General features: G+C 51.8%; 1 protein-coding gene across 1 annotated transcript; it reads right to left on the reverse strand.

Annotated features, from left to right (window-relative positions):
• Window positions 1-344: 344 nt before the first annotated feature.
• Window positions 345-1,526, reverse strand: LOC148877809 (F-box protein SKIP23-like). The gene has a single exon (XM_088970549.1). It carries the CDS (start codon window positions 1,524-1,526, stop codon window positions 345-347), a length of 1,182 nt encoding a protein of 393 aa, XP_088826675.1.
• Between the last annotated feature and the right edge of the window lie 10,806 nt (window positions 1,527-12,332).

The raw sequence follows: 12,332 nt of genomic DNA on the forward strand, positions 1-12,332 counted from the left end.
TGAGATCGATGTTTGACTGAGCATGCAAAGAGATCGATCGTAGTTCGTAGTTCGACGGAGAGAAAACAACAGATTCACCGAGAGAAGGGAAAGGTAGCTCCATTTTATCTAAGATTTTAGCATTCACAAGAGCTTAATTTTAATTTCATGGATGACGTATTAACGACTACTAAAATAAACAATTAAGTAAATAAATAGAAAACGTATTCTTTATGTTCATCAACACAATCAAACATATTATATCGATCATACTATATATACCATAAACAAAACTTTAAATTCTTTCAAATGCAAAAGCCTATTAATTAATTAATTAATTTCCATTGATCACCTCTCGGCTGGACCTACCAAGGTTGAGGTGTAACCCAAATTGTAGGAGTAACCCAAATGGGAGGATCCTTGTAAAACGATTTTATAGATCCATCTGCCAGGTTGAATACTCCCATGTCGTGACAACCGGATGGACTATTAAAGTATCCTTCATAATAGTCATCATTGAAGTAGATGGAATCACCTCTGCAGCATTCAGGAAAGTAACGACTAGACAATGACATTGAGCAATTGTCACCCAAAAATAGCATTTGATCGCCTATGCTCTTTATCTTCATCCACCTTCGATTCACCCTATCCAATCTGTATGCTTCGAACTGAACTGTTTTGTAGGCCGGTAGTGGACGGTCATCTTCCTCCTGCCACTCAATGATCCTTGAGACCAGTAGTAGATCCCCCAATGATTCTACCAAATAGAACCGGTCGGTCAATATTGGTTCTGCTAAACTAGGTGCAATTTCTGTAACTGATATAGGATGAGAGTTAATATCAACGGTCACAACGGGTCCCTGATTACTGAGAGCATAAAATAATCCATTAGAATATATAATTTCTTCGTATGGATCCCACCGAGTAGTTAACGTATTCCACCTCTTATCTCCAGGCCTCCAGAAAGACAACTTCTGCCAATTACAGACTATAGCCATGACCACATATTTTGACGTTGTATCTGGGTTAGAAGACAAGATTGCCTTCACTATGAAATGGCAATCTCGTGGCCTCTCCGGGTCACTGCTATCCTGAGGATCAGAGAATGTCGACAGTGATGGTAGCTGAATTTTGGCTCTGGAGAAGGGATTTAGTAGAAAAATCTCTTCCGTACATTCATCCACTATGACCAGCCAGCCTTCTGATGATCCGCAACACCATTTTTTGTGTATTTCTGGGAGATAAACACCGTAAGTGTTGCCGGAATATAGACTAAAGAAATCGCGGATTTGCGTATCCTCTTTACCGAGAAGCATCAGAAGTGGAGGTTGACGGGGAAGACGGGAGCGATTCTCAACTGCAACAGAACGCCAGGACGTGCAAACAGAACCGAAGTTAATATGATCGGGAACACGAAATAATCTATATACAATCTCCTCCAACAGATCCTTTGGAAATTCAGACCAATCGATGATGCTGTCGAAACCATTGTCGTCCTTGTCGCAGCATAGAAATAAGTTGGATGATTTTGAACCAGAATAGGCCATAATTCACTCCAACTAGTGAATTATAGTTTGAAATAATTATCAATTTTTTGGGAACACATGCAAGAACTCCGAGATGGCCATATGTTTTTATAGTTTTAAAGCGTCTAGCGCTAGGCCTAGAATTCTAGTCGTAGTGGAACAGTGAAACAAAAGATTTAAATAGAAATTAAGATTAGGAATTCTTGTGCATTATTAATTCCTGTCTGCAGCCTAGCTAATTTAAGTTGTACTAGGAGTCAGACTCTTGACTTGGTTATGCTTTTTCTGACCGTTTCCCATGAAGTCTAGACTACTCCATCACCTCCAAGTTTAATTTCCCGTTCATTCCATTCCATGTAAGTCTGGATTGTATATAGCCCCTCTAAAAGCCCACCAAGTTATCAGGAAACTACCTCAATCATCTGGTCGAAATCTGGCAACACTGGTGAGATATATATATAGGCTCTCCTTTTTCCCTCACCCCTTTCTAATTTTTTCAGTTTTTTGCATGCAACATTTTACAGGAGACGTTTGAGCTTTCCATGCATCTTCCGCGAGCATTATGAGAACTTGAGACATTTGGGCTTCTGATGCATTTATGATGAAGGAAAATTTGGCCCGACCTCTTTATTATGAGACACGTGGCAGAAAGGACAGCTCGGCAAAAGGGGTCAAGCCTAGGCGCACACTCCGCCGAACTAACCCACCTTGTAACAGCTCGGGGTAGACTTCGCCGAACTACCATCTTGTAACAGCTCGGGGTAGACTTCACCGAACTGCCACCTTGTAACAGCTCGAGGTAGACTTCGCCGAACTGACCGCCTTGTAACAGCTCGGGATAGACTTCGCCGAACTACCATCTTGTAACAGCTCGGGGTAGACTTCGCCGAACTGACCGCCTTGTAACAGCTCGGGATAGACTTCACCGAACTACCATCTTGTAACAGCTCGGGGTAGACTTTGCCGAACTGACCGCCTTGTAACAGCTCGGGATAGACTTCGCCGAACTGACCACCTTGTAACAGCTCGGGATAGACTTCGCCGAACTGCGCCTTGTAACAGCTCAGGGTAGACCTCGCCGAACTACCTTGTAACAGCTCGGGGTAGACTTCGCCGAACTACCATCTTGTAACAGCTCGGGGTAGACTTCACCGAACTGCCACCTTGTAACAGCTCGGGGTAGACTTCGCCGAACTGACCGCCTTGTAACAGCTCGGGATAGACTTCGCCGAACTGACCGCCTTGTAACAGCTCGGAATAGACTTCGCCGAACTACCATCTTGTAACAGCTCGGGGTAGACTTCGCCGAACTGACCGCCTTGTAACAGCTCGGGATAGAATTCGCCGAACTGTGCCATGTAGCAGCTCGGGGTAGACCTCGCCGAACTACCTTGTAACAGCTCGAGGTAGACTTCGCCGAACTGATCACCTTGTAACAGCTCGGGATAGACTTCGTCGAAGTGCGCCTTGTAACAGCTCAGGGTAGACCTCGCCGAACTACCTTGTAACAGCTCGGGGTAGACTTCGCCGAGCTGCCACCTTGTAACAGCTCGGGATAGACTTCGCCGAACTGACCCACCTTGTTACAGTTCGAGATACCTCCGAGCTCAAGACCGCCCCGCTCAGCACTTCACATCTTCTAGGCACCAAAGCCAAACAAGTCATACCACGCCTGGCACCAGGAAATTCCGTGCCCGAGGGCGCCACGCCTGACTGACTTGGGATCTGACGTTTGGCAACTGCACTCTAAACGGCCACCTGCCACCGCCACTGACGCTACCATCTCCAGTTGGACGGTTAAGCAGTGACGGTTAGGCAGTGACGGTTTTGTCTCAGCAGAAGGGACGACAACCGAGTTGACAAGCTCCAGAGTAATCATACCCGATCTGACAAGGGCCTCGGGGCGAGTACGCGAAGCGACTATAAGAGCCCCCTGCCCCCCGATAAGAGAGGTATGCAAAAACTTTGCGCTATCTGGTATTACCTTGCTTTTGAAATATTCAAACTTGAGCTTCGGGGCCTCTACACCGGGTTCCCCCCGGAGCTTTCCCATCTCTCCCGTTTCAGGATCCCTGCTACCTCGTTTGAAAGCAAGGCAGCGGACAGCTAAGACCAGCCGGATCGCGCTCCATCAATTGGCGCCGTCTGTGGGAAACGCTTCAAAAAGCCTCCCTCCAAACTTCGATACCCCCTTTCTTCTTTAAAAATCCCAATACTCATGGCCTCCTCCAGCTACACCGGACGCGGCACGGAGACAAACGCCACCGGGGAGGAACTTCAGGTCCCCGTGGTGTGCGTTGGACAGTTCACCATCCCCCTTTCGGCGGATGGGATCCCCATCCTGAACACGCCACAAGCAGTGGCACCCGTAAACCCTCCTACCACAAACGTCCCCTTTCATCTCCCCATTGAGACAACTTTCACTGAACCAACTGCCATCCCCCTGGCAGCTAGCCAAGACCGGTTGGAGGATCTAGTGCAGTGCATGCGGGCAATGCAAGCCCAAATGCAACAGTTCCAGCAACACCAGCTTCACCAGCACCAAGTGCTGCACAACATCTCCCAGTATCACTACCAACAGCAGTTTCCCCAACTGCCACTGAACCAACCACTACTTCCACCTCGCCACCCCGCTCCGAGGCCGGTCAAGGCCTCCCCGCAGGATGGGCGCCCCCGCCAGGCGAAGGCCTCCCGGCCCCAAAACCACCCCAACAGCCAGGCCTCGTCCCCAGGTCGAAGAGAGAGAAATGTCATCCCCGCCTCGCAACCCACAGGTGGGTCGGGAACCTCGCCCGCGAGGTCGGCACCCCGGCTCTCCAAGCCTGAGCTCCCACTCACTGAAAATCGATTCAGCGCCCTGGCGGCGGACTACCAGCACTCCGGGCCCATCGAGGTCGGTAACACGGAAGGCAGTAGTGCCAGCACAAGGCCCGCTCAACGGCGAAGGCGCCGGGAAAGCCGCCAGACGGCCACCCGTGCCTTGTCGGAAGTCAGAGGCAAAGCCACGAGCTCGGACGAGGTAGGGGCTACCCCGGCTCTCTCCGTTCCTTCCCCCCTCGCATCGGAACTCTTGGCGGTCCCCTTACCCAGAGACTTCAAACTCCCACCTCTGGATAAGTACGACGGGTCCTTCGACCCCAACGACCACGTTGACGCCTTTCAGTGGCAAATGCACCTCGCCAAGGCTAGCGAATCGTGCATGTGTGTGGCCTTTACCACCACCCTCAAGGGGGTAGCCCGCACTTGGTACAGGAACCTGGCCCCCGGGTCGATAAAGTGCTGGGCCCAGTTCGTGCAAGTCTTCACCACGCACTTCGTCACCAGCCGACGGTGCCCCAGAACAGAGGAAAGCATCTTCGGAGTGGTCCAAAGAGAAGGAGAGTCTATTCGGGGCTACATCAAGCGATTCAACGAGGCATGCTTGCAAATACCACGGTTGGACCCCGCAGTGCAGCTCGCGGCGGCCAAAAGAGGGGTGACGCACAAAGAGTTCAAATGGCACATGGTGGCCAAACAGCCCGCGACCGTGGCCGAATTCCTCAAACTCGCGGATAAGTTCATGAGGACGGAGGAAGAGATCAACCAACAAACCGAAGGCGGGAACGAGAAAAGAAAGAGAGAAGGCGAGCTCTCCAACCCGGTGAGTAGAAAAAACCCGACCCGGGAGCCGAAGCCGAACCAGTCCTTCCGGGCCCCCTTAGTAGTTCGGACGGACTACACGCCATTGAACACGAGGCGGACAGAGATCTTAATGACGATCAAAGACGCTCCGTACGTTAAGTGGCCACCTCGCCTGAAGGGAAATCCGAACGATAGAAACAAGAATTTGTATTGTAGTTTCCATCGAGACCATGGTCATAGCACCGAACAGTGAAATAACCTCCGTGACGAGATAGAGGGACTCATCCATCGCGGATACTTGAGAAATTTCGTACAACACAATAACAATAAAGCAGGTCGGCAAGGGGAGCAAGAAAAGGATGCACCCGAGTCTAGCAACAGACCTGCCGAACCGTTGCAGAAGCAGCCTCCGGAAGAGAGGCCAGTTCGGGGAACCATCCATGTAATAGTGGGAGGATCCGTAGTAGCGGGGTGTACCTCGGCAGCAGCCCGGACTTCAGTTCGCGAAGTGGCCCTCGAAGAAAGGAACCCCCCAAAGAGGCCAAAGACCGAAGAGCCAATCTTTTTCACGGAGGACGACGCGCGAGGAGTCCACTACCCCCATGATGACGCGCTTGTCATTAAGCTAAGGATTAGCGATTTCGAGATTAGGCGCGTGCTCGTAGATTCGGGCAACTCAGCAGACATCCTCTTCAAGTCGGCATTTGACCAGCTGCAGTTAAAGAGGAGCGAGATGAAGCCCGCGAACACTCCCCTGGTAGGTTTCAGCGAAGAGGAAGTTAGGCCCCTCGGGAAAATAATTGTCCCTGTGGAAGTTGGCACATGGCCTTGTGCGGTCAGACTCAACCATGATTTCTTGGTAGTCGCGACCCCCTCCCCATACAATGCCATAATAGGGCGGCCGATCACGCATGTCCTACGAGCGGCGGTCTCCACCTACTATTTGGCCATGAAGTTCCCTACGGACTTCGGTATAGGGGTAGCGCGGGGTGACTAGCTCGAGTCCCGCAAGTGCTACGTTGCCGCCCTAAAGGGAAAAACCAAGACGGCCGATGACCTCGAGCTGGAGCGGCCGGTGGAGAAAGGTGAGGAGTGAGCCTCGCCCACGGAGGAAACAGTCGCAATCCAGGCTTCAGCTACGGACCCAACTCGCACACTAAGCATCGGAGCTTCCATCGAAGATCCCCTACAAGCCGAACTGGTAAGTTTTTTACTCCAAAATTTAGATATTTTTGCCTGGTCCGTGGCCAACATGCCCGGCATTAGCCCCAGACTGATAACTCACAAGCTTAATACTGACCCTGTAGTCAGACCCGTTAGACAGAAGAAACGTAACTTAGCCCCAAAACGCTGGAGAGCGGTCGACGAGGAGGTTGAGAAGCTCCTCGCAGCAAACTTCATAAGGGAAGTCCACTACCCGAGCTGGGTGGCCAACCCGGTGTTGGTAAAAAAGGCAAATGGCAAGTGGCGCATGTGCGTCGACTATACCGACTTGAACCGAGCTTGCCCGAAACACTGCTTCCCCCTCCCCAGAATTGATCGCCTAGTGGACGCGACCTCAGGAAACGAGTTGCTAAGCTTCCTGGACGCCTACTCGGGCTACAACCAAGTTAGGATGGACCCATCCGACGAGGAAAAAACTAGCTTCATTACCGAGTTCGGCCTGTATTACTACAAAGTCATGCCCTTCGGACTAAAAAACGCCGGGGCAACTTTCCCAAGACTTGTAAATAAGCTGTTTCGGCCCCTGATTGGTACGAAGATAGAGTGCTATGTAGACGACAAGGTCGTCAAAACTCAGTTTTCACAAGAGTTAATACAAGACTTAGATTCTGTTTTCCAAATCCTGCGACACTTTAGCATGAAGTTGAATCCCAACAAGTGTGTCTTCGGCGTCACCTCGGGCAAGTTCCTAGGCTACATTGTCAATCGGTGCAGTATTGAGGCCAACCCGGACAAAGTAAAAGCCGTTCTAGATATGAAACCACCTCGGAAAGTAAAAGAGGTCCAGAGGCTAAACGGCCGCATAGCCGCTCTAAGCCGCTTCTTATCCAAGTCAGCAGACCGCTGCCTACCCTTCTTCAAGGCAGTCAAAGGCAAAGGGTTCGAATGGACCCAGGACTGCCAGTTCGCGTTCGACGAACTAAAAGGTTACCTCGCTAGTATACCAACCTTAGCCCGGCTCGAGGTGGGCGAGGTCTTACAACTGTACCTCTCGGCGAGCGACGAGGCGGTCAGTTCGGTACTAATAAAGGAAACAGACCAGGTACAACGACCCATATATTATGTTAGTAAGATTTTGCAGGGAGCAGAGGCAAGGTACCCGGAGATAGAAAAACTAGCATACGCCCTAGTAATAGCAGCTCGGACACTCCGCCCGTACTTCCAGGCTCATACAGTCATCGTCCTAACTGACAAGCCTCTCAGACAAGTTTTACTCAAACCCGAAGTCTCCGGTCGACTGACGAAATGGGCCATCGAACTCAGCAAGTACGATCTCCAGTACAAACCGAGAACCGCTATCAAGGCCCAAGCTTTGGCGGATTTTATCGCCGAGTGCACTTTCAGCCACGAAGCCCCGCAGGTCGAGCCCGAGGTCCCCATTTGCGGCGAACCCGGAGCTCCTAAGCCCATAGAGTTCGAACCCCGTGAAGTAGCATCGAGTGTGGCATCTCTCCTGATCAGGCGAAGAGCGAATTGGGATGAGGAGCCCTGGATCCTTCACGTGGATGGTTCCTCGAACCGGCAGGGTAGCGGAGCTGGAATAGTCTTGTGCGGCCCGAGCGGCGCAAAAGTAGAGTACGCGCTACGCTTTGAGTTCGCGGCATACAACAATGAGGCAGAGTACGAAGCACTAATTGCCGGGCTGGACCTAGCGCGAAAGTTAAAGGCAAAATACTTGGTCATCTACAGCGATTCTCAGCTCGTGGTAAACCAAGTTACCGGCGAGTACGAAGCACGCGATCTCTCCATGATCGCATATTTGGCCAAAGTAAAAGAAGCCCTGCTCAACTTCCGGTCACACATCATCAGGCAAATCCCGAGGTCCGAAAACACTGAGGCCGACGCCCTGTCCCGGTTAGCCAGCACGAGTCACAACAATATGAGAACCGTGTACATAGAGGACTTACCTCGGCCTAGTATTCTCGGGGGGACAGAGGAGGTCGCTCCTGTCTTAGAAGCAGAGCCGAGCTGGATCGATCCACTCGCGAGCTTCCTGATAGACGGAACCCTCCCTGTAGAACGCAATGCCGCCAAAAGGGTGCAGCGCCAGGCGGCCAAATATGTCATAATAGACGAACGGTTATACCGACGGTCGTACACGCTCCCCTATTTGCGGTGCCAGCGACCTACCGAAGCCGAGTTTGTACTCCGCGACACTCATGAAGGCCTGTGCGGCGGACACCTGGGGGCAGAGCACTCGCCCAAAAGGCACTTCGACAAGGATACTATTGGCCAACAATGAAGGCAGAAGTTGTCGAGCTCGTCAGAAAATGTGACAAGTGTCAGAAGCACGCTAACATCCCCCATCAACCTGCCTCCGACCTCAAATACCTCGCCAGCCCGTGGCCCTTTGCACAATGGGGCATCGACCTCCTCAGGCCATTCCCACCAGCAGCAGGCGGGCAAAAATTCTTAGTTGTTGCGGTAGATTATTTTACGAAGTGGATAGAAGCCGAACCTCTGGCAACTGTTACGGCCCGAAACATACAGAACTTCTTTTGGAAGAACATAGTATGTCGCTTCGGATTACCTCGGGCTCTAATTTCCGACAACGGCAAACAGTTTGAGGATATCAAGTTCCAAGAGTGGTGCCAGGACATGGGGATTCGGCAAAATTTCACGTCAGTCGCGCACCCACATGCAAACGGTCAGACGGAAGTAATGAACAGAGCCATCCTATGCGGACTGAAAGCACGTCTGGACCGAGCTAAGGGATTGTGGGCCGAAGAGCTACCAAGTGTCTTATGGGCTCACCGAACGACCGAAAAAGCAGCCACGGGAGAAACCCCCTTCAACCTCACCTACGGCACTGAAGCGGTGATCCCAGCGGAAATCGAAATACCAACGTTGCGATTAGAAACATACAATGATCGGACGAACGGAGACGAGTTACGCACCAACCTCGACCTACTGGACGAGGTAAGGGACCTCGCGCACATCCGAACAACGGCATACCAGCAGCAGGTAGCCCGCTACTACAATAGCAGAGTAAAGCGACGAAGCTTCCGAATCGGCGACCTGGTCCTCTGGAAAATTATGGTGCCCGAACCCGGCGTCGGCAAGCTTGGACCTAATTGGGAAGGTCCCTATAAAGTAAAAACAGCGCTCGGGGGCGCATATGAACTCGAAACCTTGGAAGGCAAACGAGTACCCCGAACGTGGAACATCGTGAACTTGAGACGATACTACCTATAAACCACCTAGCGAAGTGGACAAAGTCAGGCCGTGCCACAAGGCAAGCCGAGGAACTTCAGCACATTATCAGCTCGGCAAAAAATCAGTTCGCGGCATAAAAGACCACAGAAATCTAAAAACCCGGCAAAGAAACAGCTCGGGGAAGATGAGCAAGGGGAAAAAGACACTCCATTGCAAGAAACAGTACATTGGCAAAAAAAAAAAAAATTACATGCCCGGAGCTACTTCTTCGCCATCGGAAGGCACTTCAACAACACCCGAAGGCCCTACCTCCCCTTCAGAGTCCGGCTCACCATCGGCAGCATTGGCCATCTCCTGAGTTATGCGCGAAGTGGTTATGGCACTTACATCGAGGTCGGGGTATGTATTCCGGATCATCCACCGGCTCAACTTGAACCCCCTCCTGTAAGAGTCCACCATCAGATCGTCAAAATGCGGGGAGGCAATATAGTCTTCAACTGCCTTCTTTTTGGCATCTTCAATACCTTGGGTGAAAATCTGTGTTCTCTCCCTAATGTCCTCCTGAAGATACTCGACTTGATGCTGCAAATCCAACTTCAAGTCCGCCATGTGCTTGACAACTACCCCCATGGCCTCGGCGTCACGCTGAGACCTCGCCTGTCTGGCCATCGCGACGTGAGCGGCCTTTTCAGCAGCGTAAGCAGCCGCCTCAGCAGCCCGGGTATTTGCCTCTGCAGCACAGAAGGCTTCTTCAGCTGCATGAGCAGCAGCCTCAGCAGCTCGCGCCTGTCGCGAGCTCCTCTCCACTTGGGCAGCCAAGGCATGAATTGAAGAATTCACCTACCAAAAGAAACAAGTGAGCAAATAACAGCAGAAGCAACAGAATAAAAAAGGAAGACGGAATCTCACTTACCACCATGGCATGTGTTACGGCGCGGCAAGCGACCTGATTCAAGGGAAGATCGGTCCCTGCCGCGACCTCCTCGGGGAAAGTAGCATCCCTACTCTTTTGAAGAGTGTAGTTCGGCATCAACACGCTCCTAAACTCCCCTTGAGCTCCCGAGCCTGAGGGCCCAGCCCGCGTATGAGCAGACCCGGAGTGAGGAGCACTTGAGTACGCAGGAGCGCCCGTATGAGTGGTTTCAGCGAAAGGCGCCCCGGCAGTCTCGTGCACCGGTGGAGTCACTTCGGGCTCCCTGGGCAGATCCTCTGTTGTATGGTCTGGGGCTTGGGTCTCCTCATCCAGGGGCAGCTCGGTACAAGTTCGCTTGGCGACCCGCTTCCTCCTCTTCATACCTTGGAACAAACGCCCGCCGCGAGTTCTCTCCGCATCCATCACACCTGCAGAACGAGTTCGACATCAGAAAAAAACGAACAGAGCATGCAAGAAACCGCATAGCCAGAAACCTACCCGAACTCAGGCCGGCTGCAAAAGGCTTAGCCTCCGTTAAGTAGTGGTGGCACTTTAAGCCTTGTCGTGCCCACTGCCGGAGACCCTTCACCGTTTCTTTAACGAGAGTTACGCCCGAGTCGGGAGCGGCCTCACCCCACCCGGTCTGAAAGGCCCATCCTTGTGCACTTCGCACGCCGAAATAGTCCCGCTTCCACGCCAGGACCTTGTTAGGGAGATCGTGCAGAAGCTTAAAACCCTGGCGAGGAGTAAGGTAATACGCCCGTCTGCCCCCAGGAAGAGGACCCGCCTGTCTCTTGAGCATCAAGATAGAGGAGAATATCTCTAAGTCCAAGGGGAAGTTCTGCTCGCAAAAAAGGGATATCGTCCCCACCAGGTTCCGAATAGATTTCGGATGAAGCTGGCCAATGGTGACACCAAAGTGGTTTATGACTTCGACGAGGAGGGGATGGAAAGGAAGTCGCAACCCTGCGGCGAGCTGCTCTCAAAAAATCATGATCTCGTCGGGACCGTGTTCCCAAGGAAAGCTACCCGAAGGAATGAAATAGGTGTACCCCCCAGGAAGATTGTAGGACAGAAGTATGGATTGAAGCCCCTCAGGCGTCATGGTCGAAGGACCAAACCTGTCTAGCATCCGACCTCGGCGGGAGGTAGACGCCAAACTGCCCGAAGCAACTCGGCCCACTAGTTCATAGTCTTCAAGCTCCACCTCGGGGTCACTGAGGCAGTCTAGGGACACGGCTCGGTTGGTGGAACCTACGTCGGCCCTACTCGAAGAATCGTCTGAGCTATCAAAGCTAGACATTGGGGAAAAGATTAGATTCAAGAAAGTACTCACCGGAAAGTTTGAAGAACAAGCTAAAGAACCGTGAAGACTGTATAACCAGCCTCGACGCGAGCTGGAAGAAAGACGCGAGTTGGAAGGTTGGACGCAAACTCGATAGACAACCGCAGAAGTGACAAACCAACCGGGGTCCCCCACTATTTATAGCTACAGTAACCAAGAATCGACCGTGCAGACTGAAGACGATCCGACGGCCCACGTTCTTACCAACCTTGCAACCCTTAAAGTCGAGACGTGATTGGCGCACGTCTTTCCGAAAAAAAAGGAATGTCAGCACGTCTTTTTGAAACCAATGTCGCTTCGACACGCGTCTTTTCGAATCTGACGCGCCGCACGTCTCCCTGACAGTCGACGGCGTACGTACAGCAGTGGCGTGCCTTTTTGAAATGACCCGCTGTCACGTCCCAGCGGCGCGAGTTGGTTTGAAATTTAAAATGCACGGTCACAACCACCAGCGTTTTTGAGTAAGGCACGTTTTCAGCCTTCTCGAAAACCGAAAAAACCCTAGCAAAAGCATCTCGTATAGTGAAGGTTTGAAGGACGGGACAAATCTACAACCACCTCGTGAAAA

The sequence above is a fragment of the Nelumbo lutea genome, chromosome 1, assembly GCF_056320005.1.
Source record: "Nelumbo lutea isolate HS-2025 chromosome 1, American lotus-T2T, whole genome shotgun sequence".
Taxonomy (NCBI): domain Eukaryota; kingdom Viridiplantae; phylum Streptophyta; class Magnoliopsida; order Proteales; family Nelumbonaceae; genus Nelumbo; species Nelumbo lutea.